Raw genomic sequence first — 15,499 nt, 5'->3', positions numbered from 1 at the left:
GTGTATCTCTCAACACCTGGTGAAGCCACTTCCCTCAATACTGCACCTCCCCCCCACCCTGAAAGGTCTTTGTCTCGAGAATTACTTGATGGCCCTGCTGGTGCTATGTAAAATGCCCCCTCAGTACATTCTGTAAAATGGTTGGTGTTAGGAATGGAAACCATGCTAAAGCAGACATTGGAGCATGATGCAGTTCTCTGGTTTGTCAGATCCTGGTAAACCTGCATCCCATGGTAACATGGAACCATGCATCCCATGCCAACATGGAAGCCACACATTAAACAATGATGATGGTGATGACTTGTGTTAGCATTACCCATCCAACAGGGCCTGCTTGCTTCACTTGTCAACAGTCTTCATGAGCCTCCAATAGAACATCGCAGTTTGTTAAACAGCCTTCATACATTCTACCTTTCATTCAGAGAGAAACCGTTTATTACTGGCAGAAGAAATAAGCTCTCTAAACGTTTTCCAGCCCATTCTGGTGCTAAAATACTTTCTGAACACATCCACATCCACACATCTAATTAGGTGACCTATGTAACAAAATCTATCGATTACTTCGAGGGAGCCTTCTAGACATTTGAGTGGATCAGTTTTACGTCATATCTTAGTATTTACTACCTCTGTGTGAAGGCGCATGGCTCAGTGTCTGCGTGTTGTGTTCTTGAGCAAGACACTTTATTTCACGTTGCTCCAGTTCACTCAGCTGTAGAAATGAGTTGCAACATCACTGATGCCAAGTTGTATCGGCCCCTTTGCCTTTCCCTTGGGTAGCATCAGTGGTGTGGAGATGGGAGGCTGGTATGCATGGGTGACTGCTGGTCTTCCATAAACAACCTTGCTCGGACTTGTGCCTCGGAGGGTAACTTTCTAGGTGCAATCCCATGGTCATTCATGACTGAAGGGGATCTCTGACTACCCCTATGCATGTGAAGTTTGCTATCAAAAGTACCCCAAGTCTTGTATTATGTCAAATTAATTCATCATTCTTGTCATCTTCATTATTATTATTATTATTGTTATTAATTTCATTCCCTGATAGGAGTCGGCTAAAAGTAACAGCTAATAATTTAAAACAAAAAGCTGCTGCATGTCGGGATGGAACAGAGGAATACCCTGACCAAGGAATAACTCGGCCCAAAGTATTGATTATTGTTCCGTTTCGTGAGACAGCTCGCCGAATTGTATCAAACTTCATCAAAATCTTAACAAGTGACAAAGTAAGTTCCCTGTTTTTTGGTCAGCATTTGGGATCATGACTTGTTTTTGTCTTTTTAAAGCTTTAAAAATCAATTTCATTGTTACGTCAACGTTTAACGTCCGTTTTCCATGCTGGCATGGGTTGGATAGTTTGACTGGGGTCTGGGAAGCCAGGAGGCTGCACCAGGCCCCAATCTGATCTGGCAGTGTTTCTACAGCTGGACGACCTTCATCATTTTCATTTTACCTGTGTTTTTGATGCTGGCATGCTTTGAGTTCTGCCCAGGCATTTGGTGATGGGGTTCATCATGCTCTTGCTTTTTTTTTTTTTATAAGCTTGTCATGTCTTTGGCAAAACTAAAGGGCCCTCCTGGACTTCTTTGATGTTGCCACGTCTCAGGACAGAACAACTATTGTAAGGGGCTTCCTTTGCATAGCATAAGCACCATTCGGGCGTGGTTGATGCCAGTGCTGCCTGATTGGTTCCGTGCCGGTGGTACATAAAAGGCACCATTTGAGCTTAATCGTTGCCAGTGCCACCTGACTGGCTTCCATGCTGGTGGCACGCAAAAAGCACCATCTGAGCATGGTCGATACTAGTGCTGGCTGGCTGACTGGCCCCATGCCAGTGGTACGTAAAAAACACCACTCAAGTGTGGTCGTTGCCAGTGTCACCTGGTTGGGTCCCAAGCTGTTGGTACGTAAAAAGCACCATTCAAGCATGGTCAGTGCTAGTACTGCCTGACCTGCCCTCGTGCTGGTGACATGTAAAAAGACCCACTACACTCTCGGAGTGGTTGGCATTAGGAAGGGCATCCAGCTGTAGAAACTTTGTCAGATTAGATTGGAGCCTGGTGCAGTTCTCGGTTAAACAGTCCAACCCATGCTAGCATGGAAAGCGGGTGTTAATGATGATGATATGTACATTTGGCAGGTTATACAAAATCCCTCTCCTGTGCAGGACTTAGGGTTAGGGTTACCCACTGTTACCACTTAAATCTTATTGAACACTTCTGCCAGCATTTTGCCCCCGTGCCATTCTCAACAGTCAGTGGAATGATAAGTTCTTTACCAACAGAGAAATCCGGGTGTGAATAGATGCCGTCAATATGAAACTCATGCTATTAATGAGACTGGTGTTCTGGGCAGGGTCTTCAGTTCCAATAACTTATTGGATCACCAACTGCCTGAAACAATACGGTAAAATATCCACTGGTCACTGTGACAAAACGGAAGGTACTGGGGTGGCGGCAAAGTCTCTGAGAGGAAACCCCTAGGTGCCAGTCACTTTTGCTTCAAACCACACAGATTGGCCTAAGCGGATAAAAGAAGATTGAGGAAGAATTGTGACACAGCAGAAACAAACCCAGAACAGAATTCCTCAAGATTCTCTTCCTTATTTTCAGATTACCTAAACCTGTACAAAATTATGTTTTCTGCTCTGTTTAGAAAGCAAAACATCTGCGGTGGAGTTGACCCTATGGCTCCTGAATCCCTTGGTTGTTTAATCCCCACTCACTCCCAAATCTTCTGAATCCTCTTCGTTTAATGTCCACTTTTCCCTGTTTGCATTGGTCAAGCAGAGTTTTTTACAGCCAGATGCTGCTCTTCCTGTTTCCAAGCAACATAAAGTTTCCCCAGATTTGGAATTGTTTTCACATGTGTGATGGTGATGCTTGTTTACATCCATCATTTAATGTCACCTGTTCATACACGGGCTGCTTCCTGCACCAGTTCCGCATAGCCCCTGCCCATTCAAAGTACCTTGGATTCCAGAACATCCCACTGTGCTTGAGGAGACCTATTGAGTCAAGTACATGAACATCGAAATAAATATCAATGGAAATAGTAGTTGTGATACCTGTGCCGGTGGCACATAAAAAGCACCATCCGAACGTGGCCGATACCAGCACCGCCTTGACTGGCTTCCGTGCCGGTAGCACGTTAAAAGCACCAACCGATCGTGGCCGCTGCCAGACTCCCCTGGCACGTAAAAAGCACCCACTACACTTGGGAGTGGTTGGCATTAGGAAGGGCATCCAGCTGTAGAAACACTGCCTGATCAGACTGGAGCCTGGTGCAGCCCCTGGCTTCCCAGACCCCGGTCTAACCCATGCTAGCGCGGAAAACGGACGTTAAACGATGATGATGATGATGACACACACATGTTGCAGGCTTTCAGTTTCCATCTACCAAATCCACTCAAAAGGCTTTGGTCAGTAAGACTGAACCTGGGACCTCATGGCTGGAAAACAAGGTTCTCAACCACACAGCCACAAAAGCAAAAGCGAAAATCCAAAAGCTGTTGATTAAAGTTATCTCTCTTCTCCTTTTCAGTCACAAACGGACAATAAAAAGAGATTTTTTTCCGAATATTCTTCACAAGATGTTAATAACTTTTCTAATAAACCAGGTTAGTGTTCCATTATCCTTTTACCATTATTGTTTTCTGCTGCTTTGAGATAAAGGTTTCCTTATTGTTCAGTATCTGTTAAGATTCTTTTTATAAAGAAAGTGTTTGTTGTTTAGCCCCCAGTTCAGCCTCAGCTAAGCAGAGCTGTCGTCAAAGACATTCCAGCTGTGACCATCTTATCTTGTTAAGAATGTCTATATTATTCAGTGTGTCATTCCTTTATTATGATGCCAGCATGTACAGTTTTTTTTATTATATCTTTTATCTCTTACTCGTCTCAGTCTGTGCCCATGCTTGGGCACCGTCTCAAAGGGTTTAGTTTGACAAATAGACCCCACTACTTACTTTAGCTAAACAATTGACATGGATGCAAACAAACTAACACTGGCTGGTGAGTGGTATGAGGGGACATGCACACACAGTCCATCTACCAAATTTACTCACAAGAGAATCTTCACAGCCTGGTGCTGTGCAACAGGATCGAACCCTAAAACCTCATGATTGCAAAGTAAGCTTCTTACCCGCATGGCTATGCCTTAGCCTTACATAATATATTTGAGGTTTTGTTTTTTCAGAAGATTATGTGGCAACATTTGCAGGAAATATTGATGATCATTTCAAAATTGGTTTAGGCATATCTCAAAAAAAACTGCAGATTTACACCAAATTCTACTCCTCTGATATTATCATTGGTTCCCCTCTCGGTCTGCGCAGTGTCATCGGTGAAACGTATGTATTTTGTTCATTCTTATACAGGGTTTTTCTTTCAGAAATTGTTACACCATAAAGACTTGCTGTATATCAACCCCTTAGCATTTAAACTGAACCATATCTGGTCCAAATAGTCAACCTGTTTTATGTCCAACCCAGCCAGATCCAGCCTCTCACACCTACCCTACAATATTGTTTTAAATATAAATAATCACATCATCAAAATCTCAAAGCTACAAGAGAATGCAGGATTATTCTAAAACAATCATCATCATTTAGCATCCGTTTTCCATGCTAGCATGGGTTGTAAATAAAATATTGCATTTGAGAGTAATCTAAATGCTGAAGGGTGAAAATACTTCTTTGACTTTAAGTGGTTTGTAATATTTTGGGTAGCAGTCTGAAAATGGACCATAAAGAAATTTAGTACTGAAGTAAATTGTATAGTCCCAGCTGAAATGTGTTTGATGAAGGCTCTTCTGTGTGGTCACTTGACTTCCTAGAAACAGCAGTTAAATCTCCCTCAACAGGAAGGACACATTGTATAATATACTTTTCTACTCTAGGCACCAGGCCTGAAATTTGGTGGGAGAGGTCAGTCGATTAGATCGACATCAGTACGCAACTGGTACTTACTTAATTTATCAACTCTGAAAGGATGGAAATCAAAGTCAACCTTGGTGGAATTTGAACTCAGAACGTAAAGACAGACGAAATACCACTAAGCATTTCGCCCAGAGTGCTAATGTTTCTGTCAGCTCGCCATATTATATAATATAGTTTCACATGGAATATCCGAATGAAGAAATAGTAAATGAAGTCAGTGGTTAATATTTTGCAAAAAAATACATGCAAATATATGCACAGAACTTTGGCCAAGGGCTGTAGCCACTTGGTCAGACGAGGCTTTGTTATTGAATTTCATAGACAAAGACTGAAGGAAAGTCATTGTGTGTGTATGTGTACCCTTGTGTTAACATCATCATAATTTAACGTCCATCTTCCATGCTGGCATGGCTTGGACAGTTTGACAGGTGTTTAGCAATCCAGAGGACTGCACCCGGCTTTACTGTCTGTTTTTCCTGGTTTTTATGGCTGGATGCCCTTCCTGATGCCAACTACTTTACAAGCATTAGCATAATACAAGTTTATTTCTGATCTTCTGTGAGAAAGATGTCTGGCCATGGGGAGATGTTTTCTTAGTTTGGAAACAGGTGAGAGGCAGGGAATCCAGCCACAAGATCTGCCTTAATAAATTCTGTCTGACCCCTCCAAGTATGGAAAAGTGGACCTTAAAATAAGGATGATGTATACAGATTTGACAAGCTTCTACCCAAGCTTTCATCTGCCACACTCACTAGATTTTAATCACTTACTTAAGGTGACATGCAGTAGAAGAACTTTGTCATCTGTTGGGTATCTCCACCAGGATAGTTCCTCCCCCAAGATACAAACCTGGATAAAGAATTTTTGCACTGCAACAGTTGCCCATGCAAACAGATCTCCCCATAAAATGGCACCACTATCATCACTGGCATTTCCCCTCAGAATGCAGAGAGCTGGAATACATAGCACAAGGTATCCTGTTCCATGTTCTAAAAGTAGCAGACTAACATTAAGGCTGCAGATTGGCAGAGTTTGGTAGAGTGACTCAGATATTTGTTCTGAATCGAAATCTCTCTGAAGTCTGCTTTGCTTTTTATTCATTCGAGGTTGGTGAAAATGCAGAGCAGTGGATTGGCAGAAGTGTAAGGAAGTTCAATCAAAAACCCCTTACTGTGTTCATTCCAGCTCTTTATACTCTGTGATCAAGTCCCATCATGGATGATAGCTTTAACCCTTTACCCAGTTTAGCACGCCCACCCAATACCTTGGGTGACTTTAACACATCCTACTTTATTGCAAGCATTTCGGCTGGGCCTTCAGCTTGGAATTAACTTCCCCCCTACCATCAGTCTCAGAGGTTCTATACAAAGTCCAGGACACTGCCGTTCCCCCTTCACTAAAAGATCTCACCCATTTCAGAGGCCCTTTAAAGGGTCATGGGCATTGCCTCCTTTCATAACTAAGAACTAAAACATAATCAATCTCCCTGGACTTGTACTTATTTCCCAATTTTAAAATTTCAGGTTTCCTTGTCCTTCATTAGCCATTAGAATCTCTTTCATTTATTCCAAATTAATGTATTTACATACTTTTGTGCCTGAGGAAAAGGATTCTGCAACATCTTGCTGAGTAACCTGCACAAGTGATTTGCTTATAGTGAGCAAATGTTTTTGCTGCACCTAAGCTCCCTGCCTCTCTCAAATCGACATAACATGTAGAGGTGCCCCATGTGCCACACATCACATGTTGAAGTGATTGCCGAGCAACATGAGCTGAAAGGTTCTGCTCAAGAATGGAACTCCTGATCTTGCAATTGTGAGTGCACCCCACTAACTACTAGGCCACTGGGCCCTCATCTGCACACATACCCCCCCCCCCCCCATCAAACTGGCACATATCCTGATACCTTGCCTAATGCAATATGCCTCATTCTTCGATTGTGATTCTGTCCTTCAGAAGTTTCTTTGAAATCTAGAACTGTGATTTGTAAGAAATGAAAACCAAAAAATTCTGTTTTCGAATAGGATTTTGCTTTTATTATTTGTGATTTTTCTTTTTTCTTTTTTTACTCTTTGCAGCCAATCAAAGAAAGAATTTGATTTTCTGTCATCTATTGAAATATTAATCCTTGACCAAACTGATATATTCCTGATGCAAAACTGGGAACATATATTGGTAAGATATTTTTTATATTGATTTCATTTTATCTTTTTTGAACTCCAGCATCCAGTCCAGTCTGTAAAGTGGTCAGCATTAGGAAGGTCATCTAGCTGTAGAAACCTTTCCAAAGCAGGCACTGGAGACCTCTGGGTTGTCGGATCCTTTCAAACCATCCAACCCATGTCTGTTTGGAATACAGGCATAAACTGATGGCATTCCTGGTCTATCGCCCAGACATTGGCAGCGGTGGCTGTTCATCACAGGCCAATGTTGATTGTTCTGGTCAGCAACAAAACTCCTTGGACAGTAAGACAGTTGGTGTCATCCCCCACCACCAAAGTACTTCTCTGGGCCTCAAAACCAAATACCAAGTGGTGTACAAGAGTGTAACAAGCATGGTCAACAATAAGGCTACCCTGCAGAAGCAGCGTGTTTGTTAGTTGATGCCTAATCATTTCTGTTGGTAACGATCTTAGACTTGGCTGCTATAATCTTTTAAGCCTTTCGTCTAGGGTTCCTCTGCCTTGTCAGTTCCGACGTCTTCATATCCCTGGTACAAGAGACTAAGGGGCTGCTATCCCCTGCCCATGGTACCACCCTAGTCTGCAGGTGAAGAGGTGATTTACTCTCCCTTTTACAGTCTGCCTCTGATGTAGGTGCTGTACCTCAACACACTGTGGCCAAATTGGCAAGAGGTTTGCTTTCACTTATCGATCACAAGGTACAGAGTTCAATCTCAATGCGTGGCATCTTGGGTAAGTGTCATTTCTCATTGACCCAGGTTGATCCGCACCTCATTTGGTGAAATTAGAGGAAATGGAAATTGTTGGATGGATTGTACATGTATTTTAAATGTCCAGCCTTGTCACTGTGTCATGTTGATTCTGCCCAAGAGTATGTCGGGAATACTCAGCCACTAAGATCTCACTGCAATGAGCAAGTAGATCAGATGAACAAACTACTGGGTACTCTTTGTTAAAAAAGTGGCTTACGGAGATCTGATTATTGTTTTTAACATCCAGTTGCGTAGAGCAGGCAAAATCCATTGAAGCGAATTTCGTACTGCCAGATGCCTTTCCTGTCATTAACCCTCACTTGATTCCAAGCAAGCTAATAATTTCCCTATGAAGATTGGAAATGAATGACATTGACATACATTTACAACTATCATGCAATGTCAGGACAAGGAGGTACACGCATTTACACACAAAAGGCTTCTTTCAGTTTCTGTCTAAAAAATCTACTCACAAGGTTTTGTTTGGCCCAGGGTTGCAGTAGGAGACATTTGCCTGGGGTGTCGCACAGTGGGACTGAGCCTGAAATTGCATGGTTAGGAAATGAAATTCTTTAGATCTGTTTACTAATTAGAATCAAATCTAGTCAAGTAATTTGAGGTGAGTGAATAACAATCTAGACTGTTAGTGTGTGGATTGTAGGTTCATATCCACGGTGAGGTAGGGTTTGGGGTGGAGTTACTGGCATTGAAGTCTTCATGCTCTGAGTTCATCTCATGATCATCACCAACATTGATTGAACAATTACCATTGACGGAATCTCTTACAGTTGGATGCCCTTCCTGATAACCCCACCCGTCACCTGTTTTCAAGGAAGGTGTGCCGATGGCATGTGTAAAAGATTCAAGCAAGGTCGTTGCCAGTACCACCTGACTGGCACGTAAAAATCCCCCACTACACTCTTGGAGTGGTTGGCATTAGGAAGGGCATCCAGCTGTAGAAACTCTGCCAGATCAAGATTGGAGCGTGGTGCAGCCATCTGGTTCGCCAGTCCTCGGTCAAACAGTCCAACCCATGCCAGCATGGAAAGCAGACGTTAAACGATGATGATGATGATGATGTGGTAATCTCCCAGTCTATTAAACAACACGAAAGGCACGGTTGTGGCTGTGTAGTAAGAGGCTTGATTCCAGGTTCAGTTCCATTGAGTGGAACCTTGGGCAAGTGTCTTCTATACCCTAGGTCTGACCAAAGTGCTATGAGCGGGTTTTGTGGACAGAAACTGAAAGATGCCCATTTTGTGTGTGTGTTTGTGCCTCCATGTCTTGACATTAATACTGTAAATGTCATTCATTTCCAGTATTCTGCAAAAACCATAGGAAAATATTACCTTGCTTGGAAACAGGTATGGGTTGACAATAGGAAAGGCATCTGGCTGTAGGAAGAGTGCCCCAATAAATCTCATCTGACCCCTGCAGGCGTAGAAAACTGGACATTAAGATGATGGGGATTAAGAGTCATGACATATACACTCGACAGACTTCCTTCAGTTTCTGTCTACCTAATCCACTCTCAAGGATTTGGTCAGCCTGAAGCTATAATAGAAGTCTCTTGCTCTAGATGCCATGAAACGGCACCAAGCCTGAAAGTATGCAGCTTGGAAACTAACTTCTTAACTGTACAGCTATGCCTCTGTGTGTGTGTGTTTGAGAGAGAGAGCATTAGATTGAATCACTTTGTGATTTAGACATTCAAAAGAAAAAGTGAAAATACCAAACAAATAAGGAACGGGGTTGATGCTCATCATCATCATTTAGTGTCTGCTTTCCATGCTGGCATGGGTTGGATGGTTTCACTGGAACTGGAAAGCTGCACCAAGCTCCAGTCTGATTTTGGCTTGGTTTCTGTGGCTGGATGTCCTTTCTAACACCAATCACTCCAAGAGTTTAGTGGGTGTCTTTTATGTGTCACCAGTTCAGGGGGAAAATGAATATACGCCTGTTGAGGGACATGAGCCTGTGACCCTCAGATTAAAAGTCTGATGCTCTACTGACTGAGCTATGCAGGCAACTTGATGAACAGAAAAAAACTTATTGAGGGAGAAATGCTCCAGCTCAGCCACCACCCATAACTAAAACCAGTAAAATTATGTAAATCTATTTTATTTATATTTGACAGTATATTATGGATCATTTACATCTCCAACCAAAAGATTCCCATGGCTGTGATTTTTCCAGAGTGAGAGCTTGGGCCCTCAACAGTTGGTATGTTTCCTTATTTCACTCTTTATTGTTTTTGCTTGTTTTTAAAGATTCTTCAAAGAATCCAAAATGTATTATCAAATGTAAATAAGGAACCTGTTGCCTTAGATATTTTTATTGATTAAAATAGATTTTGCAAGGAGCAAAGCAGCTGATCAGGAAATCTTGATAAGAGATAAAAGTAGTAACTATATATTAATTGCCACTTCAGCATGGCCGTTCTGTAGGAACTCACGTTACTACCATTTTAACCCCAGGTGGACGCCTCCTCCAGCTGGTTACTTGATACAGTCTGCAGTCGATAAAGCACTAAGTCCACTCTGCTGAGTGGTTGGTGTTAGGAAGGGAATCCTGCCAAAACAGTTACAGAAGTCTGGTGCAGGCTCTTGTCAAACTGTCCCACCTGTGCCAGCATGGAAGGCTGACGTTAAACGATGATGATGATGATGATACATATCTCGGTTCCTACAGAACAACCATGTTGCCGTGCTGATGAACATTACAAAATAGATTTTGTTATTTATTCATTAAATATATAGTTTGAAAATAGCATTAGTTTAGTGTGCCAAAAACTCTGCCTGGAGTTATGATAGGAACATGTGCTGCCATGGCTCCAGAAGTCTGCAGAGATCCAGTGGCAATCTTTTGACTCTTCATTGGAATTCTTTGTTTCCTGGATATTCATAACCTTGCACACACACACACATCCCCACCTTCCCCTCATCATCTTCCTTGGTACCATTTAATATTTCTTGCTCCTTGGAACCTTCTCACAGGTTCATCCATTAACACTCTTCTCTCCTCCGCCATGCCTCTCCCTCTCCTCATGCACTAAGCCTCTCTCTGCTGCTGCTCTTCCCTGTTTTCTCCTGCATCGTTGGTCATCCTCCACACACTACACCCACCCTTCTACCATACCCAATCACTGCAGTTGTTGTGTACCTCCCCTCACCCACCCACACTATTAGATCCTGTCCCTTCAGGGGCCACTACACACCACAGCACCACTATTTCATTTCTTTCCAGCCCCCGCCTGATCATTCTCCTCCTCCCCCTCATCTCCTGAAACAAAGCCACAACCACCCTCAGGATTTATAGTGTTGCAAGTGGCGTCATTGGTGCTGATGGAATGGAAACTGCACCCCAGGCAGAATGCTTAACAGCATCTTGTCCTTCTTTGTTCTGAACTTCTTTGCCATGGTTGAATTTTTTTTTTTCTTACCCCCCCCCCCCCCCACCGCACCCCATATCCTTTCAGGCTTGATAAAATAGTATCAGCTGAGTTCTAACATTAATTGACTCAACTGACCCTCCCCCACCTAGTGTTGCAGGCTTTGTGCCTAGAGTAGAAAGAATTATGAGCATGCAATGTGCAAACTTAACCCTTTCGTTACTATATTTCTGACCAAAATACACCCCCTTATGTGTTTCAATTCATTTCTAACATAATCATAAATTTAGTCTGGTTTTATTAAACAACTATAACTTTTTTATTTATGGATATATTAATCTGATTTTTGGAAGATAATTTAATGAAATATTCTCAACCAATTCTATACTATAATTTTTGTCACAACGTGACTCTAATTGCAGGTAGATACAGGTAAATTCAACAAAATATAAAATTATTAAAATTTTGTTCAAACATCGCTATAGAAAATGGATTATTAGCTAATATTCAATTGGGTATACAACAAAATTTTACGATAGAATTTGTTATTCTGGGTAACTTTCTGATACCCATAATAATATTTATGGCAAAATAGTCTTAATTTCATTTAAGGTTATGGGAAACCACTAACTATACTTTCTTTCGTTTTGTTTACGTTTAGCGTAACGGTTCGTTTCTGCCGTAATGATTTCAAATAGGCTCATTCGAAAAAGTAAAAAGAAATAGTCTAAGGCTTTACTCTTCTGGGAAAGTCTGTGGCTTGGTCCAGTTTCTTCAGAAAAATCACCGAAAGAAACAGTTTTTAAATTTTCACTCCATTCAGGTGCCAATTCATTTTTTTTATCACTGTCGGAGCTCTCGGATTCACTGTTTTCACTTTCGGAAAATGAAACATCAGATTCATTATCAAATACCACATGCTTTTTTTTTTTAGTCATAGAGTTAGATTTATGAAGGTCTTCAGTAGAAAATCCTTCGAATTCTGACTCGCTGCTTGATATAATGAAATTCGTATCCATTTTTTGTCAGAATTACAAATTTTGAAAACACAATAGGAACAAATTTCGGAAAAAAATCTCCCAAAATTCACGGAATTAAAATTACACTTTGATTATTGTTCAAAACTGTAGTTGAACTCTTTACGAAGTATAATACGTGTTTTCACGAATGTACTAAAGAGATTTGCTCTGATATTCTCATTTAAATATGAATAGGTAAATTCGGGTGGCTTTGGGCGGTTTGGTCTCATTAACCAAAATTTTTTTCGGGCAGCTTTGGGCGGTTTGGTAACAAAAGGGTCTTAAAATTTCATCATCACCTTCCTTTTAACATCCACTTTTTGCTGCTTGCATGGGTCCGGAGGAATTTGTTGAGACTTCTCTACAGCTGGATGCCTTTCCCCTCACCAGACTAATTGTCAAGCAAAGGAATATTTCTTTCTCCATGGCCAGACATGGTTTTTCACTAAAGACTGGAGACTGACAACATCACTTGTATGATGGTGTTTCTCGTTTACAACCATCACAGGATGCCAAGGAAAGGTGTTACACACACACACATTTAGCATTCTGTATGACTTACACGAATAAGCAACCACACATCTGTGGTATTCATCTCAAGAAAGCATTTCTCGCGTAGCTGTATAATGCTAAAAGGCACAGGATGTCCACTAACAGTTGAAAATTGTCCACCAGCAGCAGCAGTGGCCATGGGTCTGCTAAATCCAAATACCATCGAGAGACTTTGATTTTTCTTTTCTTTCTTTTTATTTGCAGGAACAAATATTATCGACAGACTTTGGTTTTGAGTAGTCTCAGTTCTCCACTAATCAACGTACTCTTTAATAAATACTCTCTCAGTATCCTTTTCAATGAATATATTATTATTGGGAAACATTGTCAACAAATATAATTTGTTTTTATTTTTTTTTAAATGTCTTTTCTGCTTTTCAATATATTTTATTTGCTATAAATCTGCAAATTTGATCTCATTTCGTTTGAAGTTTTGAAGCAAGTATTTCACTGCTTCATTCTTACCTTTTTTTTTAATATAAGCATCAATAAACCTAACAACAGTTTGTTTTCAACTTAGTGCATCTAAAGTCTGAGAGCGTGTGTGTGTGTGTGTGTTTATAAAATCCATGTTGGACATCTTCGTCTAGGTTTTCTGTGACATGAAGAATTTCGTATGAAACACAAGATTAATAGGAAAGTTATTTTATTGAATTCATCGTCCTATGTCCAGCTTCCATGTTGGCATCGGTTGGATGGTGAGACGGGGTTCAACCTGACAGAGGACTGCATTGTGTGCCAGCATCTATTTTGGTGCAGCTTTTATGACTGGATGCCCTCCCCAACACCAACCACTTTACAATGTGTGCCTGGGGCATTTTTCATGGCACCGTCACTCGTGATGAATGCTTTATAGCTTGTAAGGCTAAAGGCCTTAAAGTAGCCCCTATAACTGAAGGAGAACAGAAGCAAGAGTGAGTGGTAATCTTTGGCATATTTTCAAAATTAGTTGAAATAAAATCAACAGAAACAAAAGAACCAAGACACTTTGATTTAGAAATACTTTTTCAATGTATTTGTCCTTTTATGAATCAAATTTGTTTGCTATTTCTAGCAAGTCATGTGACTCCATGTCAGCTCACAGAGGGAAATATTAGGGTGACTTCTGTGTTTCGCTTTACTTCTTTTTCCTTTATCTCTCTCTTGCTCTCAGTATTTTCTGTAACTTAATCAACCCAGACTATGCTGGTAAGTTAATGTTATGTCCTGGAATGACTGATGGATCCATCTGCCAAGTAGCTCTTCAGATTCCAATGGTAAGTTTGTTGCCTTCTTTTTGTTTTGCCTTTTATATATATATATATATATATATGCATGTATTTCAGTTGTCATTGTTTAACGTCAAGTCTGCCTTGATTAAGTAAATTTATGTTGTGGCTGTAGTCATCTGTTCCTTATTTATTTTGGTTTACATCGAAAGCAGCAGCACCTAACAAAATTACTTGTCATGGAATCCTTATATGATTTCCCAAAATTCATACCACCAAGATCGATAGATATGGTGCCAAGCTGTATTGGCCTTTGCATTTCCTTTGGACATCACTGGCCTGGAAAGGGGAGGCTGGTTTGGGCAACTGGTGGTCTTCCATAAACAACCTTGCCCAGACTTGTGCCTCAGCCGGGAACTTTCTAAGTGCAATTCCATGGTCTTTCATGACAAAGGGCTCTTTACCCTATATATATATATATATATATATATATATATATATATAGATATATATATATATATATACAGGGTGCGATGGGTAAATTGTCGCCATTTTATATTCTTAATTTCATGCATTGTTTGTTTTTGGTTGTATCAACTACACAGTATAGTAGGGTCAGTTGGGCACCGTCTTTGAGAAAAAACAACACCATGATGCAATTCACTCTGCCAGAAATTTGGAAACGACATGCTGTACTGCTTGGCATTCAAGCCGGAAGCTCCAATAAGAGCATTTCAGAGTGTTTAGGTGTCAATTTGAGGACATGTACTGAGAGTGATGAAAATCAAACATCCAGTCAACATCACGGTGTTTGAGGTGATCCTTAGTGATGGCAACGTTATGCCTCCATTCATCTTCCCACATGGCCTCAGACTCAACACAGAAGCCTGCATCAAGTGCCTGTAGTGGGTAGTGCTGCCCTGAATCAAGAGGGTAGCTACTGGAAGGCCCTATGTCTGGCAACCGGACTCTGCACCATGCCACACGAGCTGTCGGAAAATATGCTTAAGATTATCACTCACTGGCTGTCTGACAATTTTTGTGACCTCAGTACTCCTAACATCTGGACACCTAACTCCCTAGACTGCAACCCCCTTGACACCAAAGATGAACTGAACGCAAGGATTATGGCAGCATTTACCAACTTAAACAAGGAGACCGTCCAGAAGAGCTGCAGTAGATTCTGAAGTCATCTGGAGGGTGTGGATGAAGCCAATGGCGATTTTATTGAAAGAATTTACTCTTTAGTATTTCAAGATGTTTTTATGTAATTTTGACAAATGTATCTGTTAAAATGAAATGTCAGTGTTATTTTCATTTTTGCATAATTTAGACAACAGTTTATTCACTGCACCCTGTATATATATATATATATATATATATATATATATATAAAAATATAAAATGTAATTTCAGCCTCCTGACAATTATTGATGCTCTACAAAGCTCCAATGCTGCTAT

General features: G+C 40.9%; 1 protein-coding gene across 3 annotated transcripts in view; it reads left to right on the top strand.

The window, feature by feature from the left end:
- LOC115217523 (digestive organ expansion factor homolog) overlaps nucleotides 1-15,499 on the top strand; it is a 55,593-nt gene that overhangs the window by 36,415 nt on the left and 3,679 nt on the right. For all 3 annotated transcript variants that reach the window (XM_036507054.1, XM_029787247.2, XM_036507053.1), the window contains 7 exons: nucleotides 1,046-1,223; nucleotides 3,541-3,616; nucleotides 4,192-4,345; nucleotides 7,012-7,108; nucleotides 10,006-10,091; nucleotides 13,035-13,117; nucleotides 14,010-14,086. In XM_036507054.1, the coding sequence (XP_036362947.1) occupies nucleotides 1,046-1,223; nucleotides 3,541-3,616; nucleotides 4,192-4,345; nucleotides 7,012-7,108; nucleotides 10,006-10,091; nucleotides 13,035-13,117; nucleotides 14,010-14,086 (751 nt within the window). The remainder of the gene's footprint in view (nucleotides 1-1,045; nucleotides 1,224-3,540; nucleotides 3,617-4,191; nucleotides 4,346-7,011; nucleotides 7,109-10,005; nucleotides 10,092-13,034; nucleotides 13,118-14,009; nucleotides 14,087-15,499) is intronic.

This window comes from Octopus sinensis, linkage group LG11 (assembly GCF_006345805.1).
Source record: "Octopus sinensis linkage group LG11, ASM634580v1, whole genome shotgun sequence".
Classification (NCBI taxonomy): Eukaryota; Metazoa; Mollusca; class Cephalopoda; order Octopoda; family Octopodidae; genus Octopus; species Octopus sinensis.
Note: the sequence above shows the minus strand (reverse complement) of the source record. Positions and strands in the feature narration are given on the sequence as shown.